Genomic DNA, 21,029 nt, shown 5'->3' on the forward strand with positions numbered 1-21,029 from the left:
TATGTATTGATTCTTTGCAGCTGGTAATTAATGAAAAAATGGCAGTTTGAAGGCTGTTTTTTCACTAAAGTCTCCACAGCAGAAAGCCACACCGCTGCAACTATTTTACTTTTATCAGTGCTTTTAACTCTTGGATTTGTTCATGTCTTTTTTCATATGTTCATCTCAGGATTTCACAGAGAGCTCCATATAAAGTTAATCAGGTTTCAAGGAACAGCTCATTTTAAGGCGTCTCTCCAAAAGCTGTCTCCAAGAGCATGGGTGATGAGTCCAGTAAATATAAAAGTGAAAATAAACAACTGCTGACACACAGGACATATACAGTATCGGACACAACATGTACGGAAAAAAAACGTTAAAATACTGATAATGTAAGCCAGCTTCCCAGATGAAAACTAAAGAGAATCTTTACCTTCACAAGTGATTCCAGTGTAGGCCAGTCCAAGCTGCAGAAGAGATCGGTTAGCTATCAGACCTTCCTTAAGCTCTTGGATGCCTTTGTCCTGGATATTGTTGTGGCCAAGATTCAGTGTTTCAAGGGTTGTGACACAGGGCTGAAATAAATTATATTACCAGGTTGTAGAATAAGGGTTTCATGCATTACAATGCATTAAAGTTACTGTACTATAAGAATGAAACATTTTCATTCAGACACAACAATCCACTGTTTCACTTGTCTACCATATATACAATACGCACATCACCAGTCTACATAAATACTGTATCACCTGTCCATCTGTCCACTCAGAAACTTATTTTATTAAGAGCAAGTCTCTACGAAGCATGAAAATCCTGAATACTAATTAGCTCTCGCTGTTTCACAATAGCGAGAGTCACAATCATCTAAACAGACTTCTAGTTCTGTCTGCATTAAAAGGCACATAGAAATCCTTTTGTCACTGGCTGATGTTAGCTATGTCATGCTGGTGAGTCCTAAGTGCAAAATGGCTATCTTTGGCAGCAAATTTAAATTTTGCAAAACAGCATTAGAAGGATTTTTTTTCAACAGCTCTGCCACTCAGAATTGTGAAACAGAACTATTTAACAATCACTGCTATAATATAACTTCTCATAAATACTACATGGATATTATATGTACAGTATTTGGCAAATGTTCTCTGCTAAAAAAAATACTACATATAACTGGAAATAGTACCGAGCTTTTTAAACAGCATAGTATGTTGTCAACTGAAAAACAAGCAACTGATTAATGAAAAAAGAGGTGCCTAGATTATTTGGAAACAATTGGGACAAATTGAACCTCAGTCTGCATGTGCCAAAAGCCCGGAACTGTCCCACCAGAGCAAATTAGGAGCTACAGATTTTGAAGCCTGATTAGCAGCTATATAAACCAGAAGCACCAATGTGGCAAGGGAGACCATCAGAGCTCCATGACGTTACATAACGGAGTGAGGGCTAGGAGATCTGTCTTACTGTCACACTGCTTGAGCACCAGATAACATCCCCCAAAACACAGCTAAATGAGTCTAAAGATTTGTTTTGAGACTGAATTTAAAGACGGGTGACTACAAAATCACTAGTGCTTCACACGGTAGCTGGGGTGGCAATTTACCTCAGAAGTGTGCAGCATGGGACAGGAAAGGCAGCAGAGTTTTGGACAGTATAATACACCCAAGAACAAAGTCGAGCTTTCCAGATCAAGACGGTGTTTTATGCAAGCTTACTGATGTCTTCAGGATTTAAGTGTTATAAACTGCAGTACTTGGATTTCCTCTACAATATTCAGAGTTAGAATGTAAACAGTAGAGCCAGAATTCTTAAATGTAAAGATCTTTGGGCACCATTTAGTGTAAATTGAAACTGAGAATTATTACACATGCAAAACACAAACTCCTTGAAAAGAAATGCTAAATTCTGTAGGAGCCATTTTCATTTTTCCCCTTTCTAATGTCACCTGTTCTTTTTTGTAAAGTAATAAGAGTAGACAAATTATGGCCAAATTATTATGCATAGTTCTCTACAGAAATTACCCGCATGACATTCTGGGAGAGTGCCAAGCTGTAAACTCATTCTCATAATTACAGGGAAAGACTAATTAGTGAATATATTGGAATTTTTTAGGATTCATTTTTTGTAATTTAAGGTGGTGTGTATGTAAAATTACATTCATAGCATTTTATTTCACAGTAAGATGTCTTAAATGTGAAATAGAGTGGACTATATATGAGCTTAACACTTATTTGGAAACTCTAATCCACCTGCAATCATACCTAGGGCTCAATTAATTATAATTAATCAAACAGTCCCATATTCTCTGATCCGGTTTCACTAGTATGTATTTGTTTATTTATACTAGTGCTTGTAAAACAAGATCTCAATAAATTACACTGTGATGTTTAAAATTAAGAGACATACTTATGTTTTTATAAATGACAAGTTAAGCTTCACGTTTTGTATGCTGTAGGTTTCAGTTCAAAGTCTTTTTCAGAATTTAATTTAATTACTAACGTTTGCCACTATTTAGTCTAGTTTTTTTCAATATTTAAATTGATGAGATTACATTTTGAGCTGGACAAGTGCAAGAGTTGATGCTTCCAGATATAATATTATCCCAAAATTAATTTTCCTGTAGTATCTTGAACACAAAGTGAAAACCTGTTTAGAAATAATTATTTCACTGCTGACTGAAGACATTTGCTATGTGGGAAAATGTATTGGAATTATTCAAATGCTATAGGATTAAGAAACTGAATTTAAATTAAATCTTTCTTCAGTTCCCTTTGTCATTCTGAGTAATTATTTCATTAGATCTTACCATGACCTACATAGACAATGAAAAATCTGTTTTTGTGTTGTTAGTACATCGGCAGTCTTAAAAGTTTGAAATTGCAGCAACACTACTGTATAGTATAAGCCATGTGGCATCACTCTAGAATGACAGTGATAATACATCTGAAATGAGCCATTTAGAACCAATAAAAATAAAGGCTTTGCATTCTGAAAGGCTCCAAGGACTTCAGATGGCAGGTAAATGGGTGATTTAATGAAGTTCTTTGACATTGGAGCAGGATTCACTTCTGGCCAAATGCTTTGCTTTTATTTTTTTAGAGGCATCCAGAAAAAAAGAAGTAAAAAAAAAACAGCGAAAGGTTAATAACAGCCTTTCCAGTGTCATATTCGACACTACCAGCCACTGCTCTAATTATGATCATTATGGTCGCAAGAATGTCTAGTTATCCTTCTTAATCACAGACTACATGAGAAAACCTCCTAAACACATATCTATTATTTAATCAAACTGTTCCTATTCAGTGGCACTGAAATGGAACAAGTCCGCTTTATTTTCGGCCTGGATGGATCAGCCTTGAATGTGTATATCCGAGATGAAAGAGAACGGGCCCTTAATTTGTATCCTTTTGATTTTCAATCGCCATTCAAATGACGGAAGGTGTAGTTTATTCTGACAATCAGTGCGGGCGAAGAAGAATGGATATTATTAGGGATTTTACATAAGATATCCTGTGAGGAAAAGTCATTCTATTTCTGGTGTGCCCACTTTCTTTCTTCCTCTTTATATTACTATTCTCTTGTCTCGCTGGGCCCCGAGAGTGTGGTATGAAGTCAAGTTTGGAAAAAAAAGGGAGAGTAGGGCACTCAAGTGATGCAGCCATTCCTGAAAAAAATGCACATCAAAAATCGCAGTCGGTCCAGAACATGAACAGTGCCAACTACTGTACAGTATGCACCTGATGCAACTGGACCCTGGATTCGACATTCCACCATAGTTGTAGTTGTGGCTGATTCAATCTGCCAAAAGAGCACCAAACCTCTAGTCCTCTGGCAAGGGGATTCTCCAGAAACCTGGGGGAGTAACGCCACTATAACTAATGGAATAAAGTGCTAAGTGATGGGATTAAATGGTATTGTACTGACAGATAAAACCTAACCTTATTTAACTGAGGTTGTTAATATCCACAGGGATTTTTTGTATTTCAACTCATAAGTGCAATATATAAAAATCCTAGAGACTCTGTACCATCCAGCACTGTGAGTCTTGGCATCACACCCTGCTTCAAAGGTACCTTTGATCACTGTCCATTCTTGCAGACAGCTGCACTGAACCGCAAGCATTGCGGCATCTGATGTCTTCAGAGGGCTGCTCCCAAGTCATTCACCAGGTTCACCTTGCCTTGCGTCTCAGTGAGTGCACTTTTCAGGCTTCTAGGTAGTAATTACTTACTATCTCCACTCTCCAAGGTTCATACTTCCAATATACCTGGCACGTGCAGTGCAGCAAACGCGTGCAGTTTTCCCGTATTTCTCACCAGTGTGCTAGCCAGATGGAGCATGCCTCTGTGAGTTATTTGGTTGTTCCATAGCACAATACTTCTAATCCCATTTCTCTGCACTCTTAAACCATCGCAGATTTCTTCCAGACCTAGAAGATAGTTGGAAAATAGGTAGATACTGTAGGTGCACTATCACATAAACTATGGTATACATCATGAATTGAAATGTTAAACGAGGTATGTATTTGCCTTTGTGATTACCTTTATTGGCATTTGATAACCCAGATTGTTTACCTGCATCTGAAATAAGGTTGTTACTCAAGTCCAGCAGTTTGAGGCAGTGGTTATATTTGAGAAGTTCTCCCAGCTGCATGGCATCCTGGTAGCTGTTAAGCTTATTGTTTCCAAGGTACAGCTCTTGTAAGGCACAGTTCACCTTCAGAGCACAAACTGTGAAATATAGAGTCAAAACACAAAATAAATGTGTGATTTATATTCCATTTACATTTATAAAAAAAAGGCTCCATCAAGGTGATTTGCTTTAATGGCACTTGTATTGGTAAATGGTATGGTTTTGACTGAATTCTTTTTCTCAGTTTATTTTATCAGCCTTAAATCTAATACATATTTTTTCTGAAAACAGATGTAAAATAGAATATGGATCTTAAATGGAGTAAGGCTAAAACGTGCAGTTTTAATGAGCTTAACTGAGTATGTGTGGATGAACACTGACAGGACCAGCATTCCAAAAAGAACTTAAAAGCAAATGATCAAATTTAGATTACGAAACAGTGACAATAGAAAGAAATATTCTCAATTTGATTGATGTTTTATCTTAATTTTTCCTAATTACATATTTAATAAAAACAACTTCCATTTTTCATCTCTTAAAAGGATAGTTTTTTTTTTCATTTCAATGAAAGGCTCCTGAAAACTGCTGTCTTTAGGGTTTCTTTTTGTGGTGGTCACACACTGTTGTTTTCGCCGATCAATTCAGCAGATTTGATCAAGCCTTTTGGTTGCATGCGGAATGCCAACATTGTCATCACACACAGTGGGAACCAAACGGCCTGATCGTTGAAATTGATTCAGGTGACTCCACTGTGAAGGCCGCCAAGTCGCGCAATCAAACCCAACAAATCGATTTCAATGATCAGCCTCCGTGTCTCCCACTGAGAGAGAAGACACTGTGCATAGCCAAAATACCAAATGAATCAAGACATGTTTAAAGGGACAGATTTATTTTTGCTGAACTTACACAGAGCACTGTGGGGCTCAGCAAGAAAGGAACACAGGTGGAACTCCGTTCACTTTCTTTTCACTACCAACTTAATGAACTGCATCTGTCCCTTCGTAAAATTACAAGTGTAGTAGTAACAAAACAATAAGGCACAAAGAATTCAGCCTGCTTCTTTTGAGTCATTGGAATCCATCAATATTTCTAAAAAGTGGAGAATAAATCTCTTCTGTTTCCCACAGGCATTCATCTCTTGGAAGAGACAGGCAAAGCATGGGATACGAGGCTCTGAAAGTCTCCCGCAAACTGTCTCTGTCTGCTGCCTTCATTTTGAACTTGCAGAGCTTTATGGGCTCAGTCTGAATCTGGCCTTTTTTGTGTGCAGTAAAGACATTTAAAAGCTTTTGTGCTTTCATAATTTTGTGCTTTGTAAGAGGAGCTGTTATTTACATCATATTTATTTTTTTGGAGTGCCCTCCAAAAGTATTTGGACAGCAAAGTCAAAACTGCAATTTTTGCTTTACAGTGGAGCAATTTGTATTTGTCATGATTAGACTAATATGAATGACAAGCATAACATGTTTTAATTTTCAGCACTTCCAGGCATAAGGTTGATCTTATTAGGACAGAAACATACAGTGATTCTAAGTGCTTGTAAGTATTCATTCACTGAAGTCAATTTCAGAGTATAAAAGTCAGTGAGTATAAAACTCTCTGTTCATTGCACTTGCAAAACTCTTTGTGTGATCATCTGAGATGTAGACAGTTTAAGTTCTGGTCTGTACTTGGAGTGTTCTGACTTCAGTTTTTTCTTCAATATGCAAGATGCATTTTAGATTTAAAATTCAAAGGGGAACTGCAGTCCCAATTTCTCAGACTGGTTATTCAAACTCAATTACAAAATAAATTCATTGATGGTACAGAACAATATTGTGTACTTTGTGAAAGCACTGTAAGTCACCTTGTTGTCACAAACACTTGGTCTAGCCTGGTCAGGGCAAGAGTGAAAGTTTGTGAGAATTGTGATGTAAATGTTGCCCTTCCTGCTCACTAGTCATTGTAATAACTAACGTAATGTGATGTAAGAGCAAATAATTACAGGTTGTGCAGCAGAAATTTCACTGCAGAAATGTTCCAATGTGATCTGGATGCAGAGTTAATAAGTCAGCAGTATTTGTTGGAAAACATCTCAAAATCAAGAGCAATATTTCTATTGGATTTAAAGAGATGTATTCACAATCCTGCTTGTTTACAATGTAATAAGACCACACACGTCACCAGATGTTTTGTTGTCATGTTCTGAATTGCAGAACATGGTGCTGTGCATACCTAGAAATTTCATCTATTTTGTGAAGTAAATTGGAGGTTTTACAAGTTACTGTGTATATTTTACTTCAATTATGGTTTGACATGCACTCATCAATGCTGATTCCTTTTAACCCCTTAATTTAAAAATTGCAGTTTCCCATTAAATCAGAAGATTGACTTGGCGAGTTCTAGATTTTCATTATTTATTTTTCCTGATGAACATCTTTGTGCATTTGCTGTATGTTTTGGGTCAGTATCATGCTGCAAGGTGAAGCGCTGCCCAATGATTCTGAAAGCATTTCCGTTCACATAAACAGACATAATGCTTCTGCAATCTTTAGAATTCATTCAGCTGATGATTAGTTACATCATCAATAATAATGAGTGATCTAGTTCCAAAGGCAGTCACTAACGCCCAACCCATGACACCACCTCCATCAGGCTGGAGAATTTATCAGTGTCAAAACATTTCACAGCTACAGGGCACTTTCACCCTGACTGGGGCTGATTAGTACATTGTAGCCATGTTTTGACTGTGTCCTTGTTGCTATTTTGTCATTTGTTTGACATCGCAGTTACAGCCTTAGTATTTACGGAAAAGACACACAAGTAATTGTACAAGGGTACTGAGCAAGTACATTTGTGTAAGTAAAAGTTCTTACTAAATATATTTTATCATGATTAGGTAGTTTGCATGACAGCACTGCACTAATAACAAAGAAGTAGAGAGTTTGAACATTGAGTCAGGGCTTTTTGATTCATTAAGAACCTTTTTATCTTCCAGAAGGACAGAGTATTGTTAGTTGTGTATTTAAAATCTCTGCAGAAGAAATCTTTGCCAATTTTCAAAGTTTCTGACCACAGCAGGATGCGCCTCTCAGGATACTGGTGTTTAAAGTGGCACCAGAAGATTAGGAACTGTAATCCCCAGCTCAGGCTGGGAAATTCACAGAGGTCAGAGGTGGTTTTCTCTTTCAATGTGTCCTGTTCCTGCTGACCTACCCTCAAGCAAACATGCATCACCTGCATACTGGTTTGAGATTTAAATGAACAGCAAGAACCCAGTGTCAAAGTAAGAAAGTATTTCTCCATATAGATTCGAAGAGTGTAACGTTCCTTGCAGTGCTTCTGCGCTACAAACTAGAGTGTGTTTTGTCTTTGTCTTGAGCTTCACGGAAAAATGTCACTCAGGTCGCCAGTGCTGCCACTGTTGTGACCACGGGAGGGGGCAGCGTACCGAGCGTGAAGAGGGGTTGGCCGTTCAGGGAGGCATTGTCCAGGTGCAGCACAGCCAGCCTGCTGCAGCGCAGGGCCCTGGACAGCCTCTGGGCAGGATACTCCTGCAGGGGCAGGTTACAGGCATCGAGCCTCCGCAGGCACCGGCTCTGAAACACACAACACCGGCCGCTGCTTGGACAGCACAAAGCCTGGACCCTGACTGCCTCTTCATCAAGCACAGCATATGTTCAAAAGGAGAATAACATCCAAATGTATTTCTAGATGAGCAAAATGGATTAACACATAAAAACATTTCAATGGATGAATAGTGTCAATATTTTTTTGAAATGTTTTATGCTTATAATGAAAAGAACTGGAAAGACAGGAAGAAATTTTGTACTGGAGTGAGAATGTTTGATTTTGCTATTACTCTCACAGAATATCTTTTAAATGCTTTTTATTCTGGTGTCTAAGGCCAAATCATACTTGATTTTAATTTTTAAAATAATTTAAATCACCCAAAGTTCTGGATTTTATTACCATATTATTAACAACCCAACACCCTCTACTAATTTTACCAAGAACTCTTATAAGACATTCCAAATGTTAAAGGTTCTGTCTACTCTGACCATATTACCAAACACCCCCCTTGAATAAATCCACTGCAATATTATCTGCAATAAGAGAAAAACAAGCCCTTTGGTAAAAATCCAGTCCGAATTTGGTCCTGGCTCACTGTGGTGCAGTTTCTCCGGGTCTTTACCTTCTGGAGCAGGTGAGACAGAGCCTGCCAGCCGCCAACCCCAATGTTTGTGTTTGACGACATGTCAAGATGTGCTGTGGATTCATAGTACAGAATCATGTCCAGCAAGGCAGACGCCCCCTGCAAACAATACGAATACTGAAGGCCACTGCAGAAGGAAAACTGCAGCTGTTCCTCAGAGAAAAGAAGTGTATTCTGAGCAATCCACCTGACCCAATCACATTCTTAGTAAAGTGTGTGACTTTAATGTGCCCAGTACATTATATCTACAATATAAGATACAATATATCTTTCCATGTACTGTACGTATGTATATATACATACTACGTGCCTATAGAGTCTAAACATCCTTTCCAAAGTACTGTAACACATTTTGAGGTCTAACAGTCTGAAATCAAGGTACATTTAAGGAGAACTGCAATGCTATTTTTAAATTTAAGGGGTTAAAAGGGGTAAACCTCCAATTTACATCACAAAATTGATTCAATTTCCAGGTATGCGCAGCACCATGTTTGTGATTCAGAATAGGGCAACAAATTGTCAGGCAACACGTGCCGCCCTATGACAAGCAGGCTTGTGAAAACATTTTTTTAATCCAATAGAAATATTTCTTTCGATTTTGAGATGGTTTGATGACAAATACTACTTGTTAACTGTCTGCATGCAGATCAAGTTGAAGCATTCCTCCAGCAAGGTGTCTGCTGCTCAACCTGTACTTATTCACTCGTACATCACAGTAGATTAGTCATTTCAGAGACTAGTGAGCAGGAAGGGCCAAATCATGTTGCATTTGTGGGAACTTGAATGTGAGTTTGCGATAACATGGTGACTTACAGTACTTTAACAATCTTCACAATTTTGTGCTTTATTGAAAATTTGTTTTTTTTTCTATAACATCAATTAATTTATTTTGTTACTGTTAATAACCAGTCTGAGAAATTGCCACTGCAGTTTCTCTTTATATCACAATTTATTTTACCTTCATTTATGCATTGTAATACACAACCTCCAAGTGAAATATGAACACTCAAACATTCTGATACTTAGTTACACATGTAAACCTAGAAAAAGGGGTTATATAATTGAGTTAACTGAGTTAGTACTTGGTAGAAGCATGTTTTTGCTTGTATTACAGAATAATTCTGTTTGGACAGGTTTGTGCCAATGCAGCTCACCTGGGTTCGGCAGTGTCTGCCCATTCCTCCTTAGAACTGTTCAGGCTCAGTCAGATGGTGAGGGCACTGTTGATGGACAGCAACCATCAAAGTCATTCAACAGATTTCCAATTGGATTGAGGTAAGAGCTGTGACTGGGCCACTTGAGGACATTTATGTTTTTGTTCTTTAGGAACTTCACTGTTGCTTTGGCTGTGTGCTTAAGGTCATTGTCATGTTGAAAGGTAAGCTTTCTTGTCAGTTTCAGCAGGGCAGCAGGGTTTTCTCAAGAATCTACCTGTATTTTGCTTAATCCAATTTCCCTTCAGTCCTGACCAGTGTCCCAATCCTTTCTGCAGAGAAAGTCTGCTGATCCAGGTAAGATCTAGGTGGGCCCATATACCACTTATTAGTAAGTATTTAAGGCCTTTGAAATCTCCTGCTCTGTGCTTTACTTGTCACATTTTATCCCAGAGTGTTTTGATAGCTTCTTGTTGCCAATTTTGACTCTTTACTTTAGGAAGCACTACCCAGCAGAGAAGACCTACAAAAACAGCAGACTTTATTCTCAAATCATCACAATCACTACACTCAAACACAGGTGGAGGCTAATTAGCTTGTGTGATTTGGAAGTCAATTGGTTACACAAGAGCTAATTTACAATTCTATAACTTAGGGTGTATATAACCCATTTGTGTAGGTTTTCATGTTTAATTTTTGGACATCTAAATTTACATTTTCAAATGTTGGAGCCTTTGTTTTTCACCTGTAGGTTGTGTGTTATAATGTGTAAATAAAGGTTAAATAAATTCTGTTTTAATTTATCTTGATTTCAGGCTGTTCAGCCACAAAAAGTGTCACTTTGAAATCAGTGAGTAGACATTCTATAGGCTCTTTGTACTGTATATTTGTTTGCTATTGGGTATAATTTATGTAATATTTATTTTACTGCATTATCAAAATAAGCAGAAGCTCTATTTAAGTGAAACCAAACAAAGAGGGCATCAATCTGCATAATCTATAAAACACCCGACTCTCCTACAGTTCCTTTTGCGTGCTTACATTCTCCTCCAGTTCAGTCTCCTGTAGGTTGATGATTTCAAACTGGAGTAGTTTCAATATTTCTTCAAGAGACTCACATGATTGGTAATCTAATCGTTCACCTGAAAAGCAATCAGACTTTAGACAATTACAATTGTTTGCTGCGCAGCCAAATTGCTGATCTCAGACAGAGATCAAAGTTATACGAAATTGCAAAGCCAGAATAATAGCAGTCCAGAATATCTCCAAACGCTAACAGCCTGACTTTTCAATACTTTTCACAAAGTCCCCCTGTGGAGTGAGTATATATATATAAAGTATATGTACATACGAGTCTTAGCTAGAATTAGTTACATGCAAGTCATGCCTATGAACAAGATCTCTCCCACTCTCCCAGTAAAATCAAAGAAGCTGTTGATTATTCAGAAACAGATGACTTTTAAACAAAGCCTGGAGAAACACTTTGATGGACACAGTAGTCCATCTTTATTATGAACATATTCAAAAGGACCCTTTCTCCTCATAAACTCTTATCTTCTTCGCTGGTAAGTGTGCCAGATTGCTCTGAGCTGCATGTTGGTAGATAATAATTTATTCATCATTAGCATATCATTTATAAAATGATTTTACAATAATCACTTAACTGTACCATACGAAGGGATCTGAAATCCCATTTTCTAATCCCTTCTGCCTTTTACAGATAATGTGCAGAGGCTTAAAGTCAGATGTCATCTCTGTGTGACAACGAAATGAGAAGAACATGCTGACCAAACTGAACAAAAAAGAAATACAAAAATGCTGAAGGTATTCCTCCTAAAGACGCAAGTTAATTAATTTAATCATACAAAAAAATCAAAAATGTTAAGATCTCCATACCATACACAGCATGTGGAGACCTAACCAAGTTTTTACAACACCACAGTAAACCAAAAGCTGCTGTGTTTTACAGTTTTGAAGATAACTTTTGTGATTGTGAGAGAGAAACTTGATCATCATTTTTGAAGGAAAAAAATAAATATTATATATTATTGTCAATTTATTGTTTCACACAACACGTGTTGGTCACATAATACATTTCTGTTGAAAAGAAATCTAAGCAGTCATACCAATGCATTCTCCTCTACAAAGTGGATAAAAATCAGACTCTTCAGAGGTCATTTAAATTCCAGAGCTGTACCTTTCAGATCGAGGCATCTGGCCCTGTTACTCACATCTGTGATGCCCTGTGTGTCATGTAAAACAAGATAGAAAATGTCATATAAAACAAACACTTTTTCAGTCAACTTCAGGTATATACAGTATATATTTCCATCACATATATCTGAGAAAATGTAACTATAGACTAGAGTCAGCATTTACTGTTTCAAACAAATTATCGTAAAATGTATTCCAATATGCATCCATATGAAATGGATTCCAAACATACTGGAGACTAATGTTGTCCTAAGGAAAGGATGGGATAAAAAATAAAAATTCTCCTGTGGCTCATGGCCTTGTAACAATCTTTTTGTTTGATGCTTTAATTCATGGGTACTGTTTAAATTAGGTCTTTTCAGCAATATCTGTTTTCCTCTGTTCTGTTTATTGAAAAGCTGATGAGCTTTTGTCAAAACAAATCAAAGTGCCCTCTAAAGGCTAACAAACAGGTAACTTCCCTTGTGATATCATTTTACAAGCAGAAGACATATACAGAACTATTCTTCTATATTATAATCTCTTATCTAATCATTTATGGGCACTAATGCTTTACTCGCTCTAAAGTTGAAGCACTGCAATTGTTGTGAATTGCCTTACTGATTTCAATTGCTCTGTGCTGTAGCAAGCCAAAAGTTTTAAACATTTTTACAGAACAAAAATAAATGAATGCACTACAAATGTTCCACCAATGTCTTCTAAAGAATCATCAAGCTCCTGTGCCAGAAGAGTTAAGTGTTGAATAATGCCAGTACCAGAGGGACAACACATGCATTGTAAATTCATAAGCCAGAGATGTTGATGGCTTTTGCAACATCTTGCCATTTACATTTAACTCTCCACCTTCAAATGTTACAGACACAAAATTGTGTAGTTCTGCTTGTTTTTGTTTTCAAAGATTCCTCAAAGTTATAAATCAGACAAGCTGCATTAATATTAAAGTGCACATAATTCATGTAGTATATAATTACAAATACCCTGCATTTATGTAAATGGAAAACATAGTACCACACAGGCACAGAAAGAGCTGCTAATACTGTGGATGTACGGTACATGCAGCACGCTGTATTAATAATAATAATAATAATAATAATAATAATAATAATAATAATAATAATAATAATAAGATAATAGGGTTACAGTTTGACGTTATATCGGGATAGCTGTGGCTTCAAACACCTTAGAAATAAAATACAACTGTGAAAAGATTAAAATGGCACAAAAGGTTTACTTATTTAACAAGTGGACTGGCTAGAATAATTTCCTCAGAAACACCTCATTGCAATATGGAAAACATTGAACAAAAAATATTGTTATTGAAGGAAGAAAGCAATAATTTATATAATTAAAACTATAACAATATGAAGAAAATATAATTTGACTTTTTATAGTCAATTCGTATTTACTGTATATTCTCGCAATCAAATAATAAATTATTTATCCCGTTTGGCTAATTGTTTATGGTAAAACCCAGCCCAATTATCTACTGTATACTAATTAAAAACAGCTGCCCATCAATTGATGCATTTGTCTGGCTGTCTGCTGTTCCATCCATATCACTTAACTCCATCACAGATTCTCTCAGGTGACATATTTGTCTGGGTGGCTGATATGGACAACATTTCTCCTGGCAATTATACAATCTTAAGAACAGCCCTTTCAGCCCATCTAACTCATAACATTGAAGAAAAATTGTTCTGAGATGATAAAAGTGACTCTATAAACCTCCCCTCTTGAAAACAAGCATAACATGATTTCAGTAGTATAATTTTAAGACACGTCAGCAGCCTTTTGTTGAACCTTATTATGTAAAGTAAAGATGTCTGACAGACATATGTTGCATGTTTTTTGCTTATACCGTACATATTTTAAATATATTTTGCCATTGTAAAGGGGCAGTATTATACTTTACTCTTCATCTGCATAATATTTTTGTTTACAATTCCAGTATAGTTTAATAATTATTTTTTAGCGAGTGTAGATTACACTATGAAGTATATTCAGGGGGATATCCGTTCCTCAGTACTGCAATACTGTGTAAATGTTATAAGAGGAAAAGTTCAACTAAAAGTGAACATGCTAAAAACTCTTCACCGGCTCTGCTAAGCCATTTGTTTACAAGCAGGAGGAAATAACTTCATTTAATTTTAGATTTGACAGGAGAAAGGAAGATCACTAAAACCGTCTCGCTCTGACCTTGCCTAGACAGGAGAGGTAACAGCTGGAAAAGTCATGGTTACAGGAATATGCAAGGTGTTTTTCAAGACAAAAAACAAGTATTAGAAATAAAGCCAACAAATCAACACATATAAACCAGTAAAAATTCCAATGTCCCTGGACCCAGTTCTGTAGCATGAAGGGGAGTTGCAGCACTTTAAGACTCACAGTCAGGGGATGGCAGCTTTCCATGGCTCATTAACGTCTGCGCTAATACGTAACATATTGGACAATTAAGCAAAAACGCTTCTAATCTCTCTCACATTTTAGACGCATGTCAGTAAATATGGTTCTTTAACCATTACATGGGCCCCAGTTCTTCCCATCTGAGCAGAAATAAAGCCTTACACCTTCCGTGAAGCACGGCTGACTGAAAAACAAATGACAGAGAGTGCAGAGGCCAGACATTGGCAAAGAATAAACTGTAAATCTATGAATGAGCGAAATGAAAAAATACAATATTAATAATCACATTTACTGAACTAAAGATTTTTTCTGAAAGCATGCAGTCCAAACTCTAGTAATACATTTAAAATGTTCTTGAGCATACTTCCAGCTAATTTGTAAAATGTATCAATGCATAGTGATTAATGTTAATAGCTCTAACAAAGCTGAGCAAATGGGAACAGTAACATGAAATAAACCTTCATCTGGATCATGATAGAATGGACAAATAAATATATTTTTTAAAGGAAGTGTACTGAAGGAAATGAGATGGACAATAAAATTTGGACAAAAATTACCAAAGGATTGAATTGCATCTGGAACCATATATTCAGGAATAATACTGTGTGCCTCACAGGAAGCTGGTCTACAATACTGTAGGTGTGTTTCACAGGCATAGTTTTCCACAAAGAAAATAGGAATTCTAAAACATTTTAATTTTGAACAATTGAATGTACTTTACTGCTTAACTTTCTGAAAAAATTTACACAGCAAAGTGTAATGAAGGGAAATAGCAAAACAGTGGAGAAAGTTATAAAAAGATATACTGTAAGTTCCTGGAAATGCAGCTTACTGTATGTACTTGACTTGAACAAAGCCATCTCCAGTGCATTCTATACTTCATTGTACAAATCCTGGAGACTCACTGAAGCACTTTTCAGTTCTGGGTGGCTTTGTGTTAAGAACTGTTTCACTTCATTTTTTTCATTTAATTAGATTTTTAAAATAATTTTCAGAGTGCTTTATACAGTAAAAGCTCTCAGGGGTTAAAATCAGCTGCACATTTCCTTTCAGCATCTTTTCAGCAATAAAGCATAAATTATTTAAAATAACACGACCTTTTATCTCACACCCTTTGAAGGCAGCAAATTAAAAATGTAAATTGGGAGCTAATTAATATGCAAATGTATTCATTCCCAGTTAACAATTAGCAATTAAACCTGCAGTGTCTAGAAAGAGCATAGACAAAATTAGTAACTTAATTTATCATTAAAAAAATGAAAACGTACACAAAATTTTAATTGACTTTCAAAATATTTCCACTGTTTTTCTTTGTTCATTGGTTCCGATTTCAAATACAAGACACTGCATTCTTAGGCAAAAGGTATAATTGGACTACATGTCAAATATGTTGTAACCCTAAGTGGCTGAAGTAACATATATGTATCATGATGATAGATTCTGTAAGAGTAGATAGATAAATAATCTTATACTTCTGCCTCCTTCCTTGATACCTTTAATCTGTGCATACTGTAGTAATGTCAGAGTGGATGCCCACTAAAAAAAGCACATTTAGGTTTTAAAGGCCAGAAGTACCTTGCTTTCAGATAATGGGGGTTAACATATTGGGCAGCTTTGTATTGCAGTTACATTTCATTGAGTGTCTCTGGTGGATTGATTGATTGATTGATTTGTCTTTTTCATAGCATCATTATACTTAGAAAAGAAAATCGGAAACTAAAAAAGTGAACAAGACTCCTAAACTGGAGCGCTTTATCAGCCCAGAAGAATGCAGTGTCTTGTCTGCTGAAGGTGTAAGATCTTATTCAGTTTCAAGCAGCTGTTTTGCCTTCATGAGCATGAGAATAGTGTCTTCTGCACGGTGCCTACTCACTTTAGAGAAAGTAAATAGATCTGGTTTCACAAAATCGTCACAGCAACAATTTTACAAGCTTTTTCTGCACACAAAATTCACAGAATTTCACAACATGACCATAAGGAATTCAATGTGTCCCTTTCTCCCACACTGAACTCGTATTTTTAAATACAAAAGGAATGAAAGAGACCTAAGCAGTGACTGTCTGCCAATAGAAAACAAAATGTAAATCTTTAACAGCAAGATAACCATACTGAGCTTAACTGAAAAACTCTTCAGTTTTTAAAAACTAAGCCTGGTCATTTTCATTTTTAAATTGAAGAAAATAAGAATTCACTGTTCTTGGCATACAATTTGTTTTTTTGACCTTAAATACTTTATTCAAGCATCAGCTTTCAAGTCACAGCTGTTGGTGTTATTATTTTAAACGTATTTTAGCACTCAAATGAAAGCCTTAAAACTCTTCAGAATCTGAATTACTGGTATACAGAGAAGGGACCCACATCCCACATACAGTAACTAAATAAAAATATTCAAGCAACACTGCCATTCACTTCTATAAATGACACATGTAAGAATTAAATTGATGGGGCAATGCCCTGAAATGTCCAATGCCTATTCTAAAGCAAGTCTAACTCAGGGTGTCATTTTAGCATTTGTAAAAAGCACAAACTTTATATAAAATTGATTGATGACTTTTACAAAAAATCTATTTAAATGACCAATTTTGAATACTTGTTAAAATTAAATTAAAAATGTTAAAATACATATTGTAAAGGTTTACTTTCTATTAAATACAAAAGCCACAGAAATACTGTAAGATACTTTTATTAGTGATATTGACTTCTGTCAGACTATTCATTAGGATGGAGCAACAATAATCAGCATTTATACTGTAGTTAACCAGTATTTGTGAGAAAAAAAATCTCAGGATTAGAAAACACTTGTGTCAGTTTTCACAGACCTAGATTTTGCATTAATCTTAGGAAACCTAACATTACCTAGGCATGGTATTCTGATATTAGCCTTAATCAGAGCCTACAAACCAGTGGTGCATTGGCAAAGATTTTGCATATAAAACAGCTGCCGTTTTTAGGTCTTTCAATTGCTGAAGCAGTTTCTCACATGGGTAATACCCAGCCAAAACAGCACTCGCATGAAATGAGTCTGACCTTAAGAATTTAAGCTGTAAATGTCATGTTCTCAGTCTTGCACTGGGTTTTTTTTTTTCAAACAAAGAATGAAGTTATGTAGAGGTAATTGATTTCTCTTCAGACCACTCAACTGAATAATCGGCAAGAGTAATAACTGATGTCTATTCATTAAATGATTCACCAACATGCCACTAATTCCAGGTTTTCTCTGTTACAGACATTCTTGTGAGGAAGCATAAGGAACGCAGACATTTCCATCAACATCATGTCAATCATACTACTCCGGTGCAAAAACTCGGGTATTGTAGCTGTGGGCAAAGTAAAGAGTTCACTTTCTTAAAAACACTGACAAACATGCTCTTTCACATCATATAAAGAAGAATGAGATGACTGGCCGTGCAATTTGAAATCTTTATTTAAAGTTAATTGCATTTTTCTCACGGCAGCCCTTTTATATCCGCACCAATCGTGTTAATAATACATATAAAACAAGAAATCATGCAATCATCATTATGACTGGATTTGGCTGGTGCACACATCCAGATCGACTTCCGATTGTGCAGCATGGCATGCTACCGGAGCGATCCACGTGAGTGGACAGCAGTGGAGCCTGCCCCAGGCTTCACCCTACACCCTTCCAACTTGAGAGCCCTGACCTCTCCTCCACACGGCTGCCTGAACACTCTACATCTTTCCAAAAGGTCAGGCAATTCATTTAGGCAAAATTACAAAAGATCAGTGTGTTGTGATACGGGTATCAAAAATTCAAAAAATATTTCGCTCTTGCTCAGCATCTCCAGGTTATTGTGTTTCTTATACAGTATAGCAGAACTTTACAAACACAATAAGAAAAAGTAGTTCCTCCATTTAAATGCTTCCAAGATTTTGTCGGCTTACTAAATCTAGACTGGTGTAGACATAATACTAGCGTATTAATGATAGTGCCCTAGTTTATAAAGAGCATGTGATTTCCGTCAGCTATTTTTATTTTATGCCTAATATCAGACGAAGAAAAAAAGTGTAAGAAAATGTGAACCATTGTTTTTTAACGCTGTGTCTCACTATTATTGACTTTTTAAGTCATGTCAGGGCCAAATTAAACCAAAGTTCACATGTTTTTTACATGAAAAAAATCACAATCTGGGAAACATGATTTATGATATTTGGTCAGTAGATTAAACAGGAGTTAATGATCATGCACTGAGAAAATTCAAATTTATTTCCTCACTAAAAACAAAATGTTTAATAAAGTATTTGCAAGTACTTGTACTCATTTGCAAAGACATCTGCAAATTCTGTTATATTACAAGAAGCATCTTAGAAGTCCGTACTTCCAATCTGCTTTTTTAATATTATACTTAGATTAAAAGAAAAGAATGTACTGTACATAATTTCCAAATTATTTTGTTTCTAAAGACATTTATGGAAGGTATTTGTCAGGTTGTGGCATCTCAAATAGTATTCAAAAACATGTTCACAATGTACAGTACAAAGATCCCGATTGTCAAGGATCTGCAACAGCAGTACCTGACACATGCTCTTTAACACTGTAGTGTATAATGTGAAACCCTCACAGCTCCACACACAAATAGCATCTCCATTGTCATCAATCTGCGGCTGGATGTTTTTGTCCAGTAACATCACTGTATACTGTAACACCATCCAGCCTCTCCTGCCAGCTTAAGGACCTCCTCCTGGCATCTGACAAAGGATCAGCTTCTTTCTTATTGTTCTTTGGATATTGTGCACTGCATCTCCATCATGATTCATTCTTCTTGAAAATGTTCATCACAGCAAACATACTTTGTCCCATTTATTTCTTCCCTTTCCCCGGTTGCTGGCCCATATACATACCATTACTTTCTTTTCATTGGGTTGGCTTGACGTTTTGCATCATTTCTGTATTCAGGGTCCATGCATGTTACTGACAGCACACTTTAGACCAGAGCACAAAGCAGGCTTCTCCTTGGGAATGATACATATATGACAGTTAAGCCTTTTCATCAAGCTTTTGAATCAAGCTTTTATTTGAGAATATATAGGATAGGAGTATAAAACAAAACCCTTTCCTTAAAAGTGTGATCCTCACTCTTGTTCCCAGAGTGAAACTGAAGTAACCTGGTTTCCAGTCTGTGTGAGCACTTAATAACTTAATCAATTATTGATTTAAATGGTCTAAAGTGCAAGGGTTTTCTCAATTCTTCAGCCACTGGGGATTTGAAATCACCTATAAAATCTATAATTCCCTGGCACTATTTTCTGGATTAAATTTTGACCCATCCACCAGTTTCATGTTATAAACCAACACTTAATAGAGAGTTTCTACCATTCAGGTGCAAGAAACCAGTAGTAAACCAAGCCTCTATCACGTATTATGTTTGTAATTTGAGATTCTTGGCTGACTTGGGGTTTTGATGAAATCCAGGTCAAGTAGTGAGTATTGCTGCCTTAAAAATCCCAGCTCTTATATAACATGGCTTGTTTCCACCCACTCACCACAGTATGTGAAGTAAATCAACACAAAAAAGATATAATTTTCAGCACTAAGAGAAGCAGTCCTGCCCTTTAAAATGTAGCTGAGGTATTCTCATGGTATTCTGTGGATCTGGGGCACTAAAATCGTAGCGATACATGGTCGTGGAACCAATACCATTACATTATTGTGATTATGAAGGAATAGTTAGGTGGCAAACTTAATGTGAAAGCTTTGCTAGAAATTGTAAAAACATGAAATCAATCATAGTTAACATTGCCGCTGAGAGGTTTGGTACAGTGGAGAAGAAGACCCCCAGTGCTCCTTCTGCAATGAACAGGAGAGCTGCCAAAATTCTGCACTTAAGACATGAGCTGAGAATTGTGAAAGGCAAGTGAGGAAAGAGAACACCACTGGCTGAGTTAAGCAATATCCTCAGAAGAAGCCTATATCCCTGCGTTGGGCGGAATGGCATAGGAGATGGGCGAGAGACAGGGCCAGGTAAAGCAAGCTTCCTTCTTTGCAAACCTGTTTGGATTTATCAAACAGTTGCTTGAGAGGACGCGCAGCAGCCAGCTCTCCTGTTCTAAAGAGGACATTGGCTGTTATCTGTGGAATACCCACAGTGATGAAAGACGAGAAGAAGATCTCGGGGACTGCTTGGTAAATCCAGCAAGATCTGGCATCAACTTTGATGAAACAGAAGCCAGCTGGAAGGAGATTCAGGAGGCTGACAAAGCTGCTAGAGCGAGCTCAGCACCTGGCCTGAGTGGAGTACTCTAGAAAGAGTACAGGTGATGCCCGAAGCTTCTCTTTCGGGCTTCGGAAGATTTTGAAGGTTGTCCGGTGGAGAAGGCAAAGTGGCACAACAGTAGAGGATGGGAGAGGGTGTCTGTATTTCTAAAGATGAGAGCTCAAAAAGCATTGATTGATTTTAAAATGAAAAGGATCATTTCACTGCTCAACACTGAGGAGAAGA

General features: G+C 36.7%; 1 protein-coding gene across 1 annotated transcript in view; it reads right to left on the reverse strand.

Annotated features, from left to right (window-relative positions):
- Window positions 1-21,029, reverse strand: part of LOC102685600 (protein phosphatase 1 regulatory subunit 37) — a 53,697-nt gene that overhangs the window by 27,410 nt on the left and 5,258 nt on the right. The window contains exons 4-10 of the mRNA XM_069192975.1: window positions 12,149-12,194; window positions 10,993-11,093; window positions 8,777-8,896; window positions 8,033-8,180; window positions 4,545-4,700; window positions 4,287-4,399; window positions 413-554 (exon numbers count right to left, since the gene is read on the reverse strand). Coding sequence (XP_069049076.1) covers window positions 413-554; window positions 4,287-4,399; window positions 4,545-4,700; window positions 8,033-8,180; window positions 8,777-8,896; window positions 10,993-11,093; window positions 12,149-12,194 — 826 coding nt within the window. The remainder of the gene's footprint in view (window positions 1-412; window positions 555-4,286; window positions 4,400-4,544; window positions 4,701-8,032; window positions 8,181-8,776; window positions 8,897-10,992; window positions 11,094-12,148; window positions 12,195-21,029) is intronic.

Source organism: Lepisosteus oculatus, chromosome 8 (assembly GCF_040954835.1).
Source record: "Lepisosteus oculatus isolate fLepOcu1 chromosome 8, fLepOcu1.hap2, whole genome shotgun sequence".
In the NCBI taxonomy this organism is placed as follows: Eukaryota; Metazoa; Chordata; class Actinopteri; order Semionotiformes; family Lepisosteidae; genus Lepisosteus; species Lepisosteus oculatus.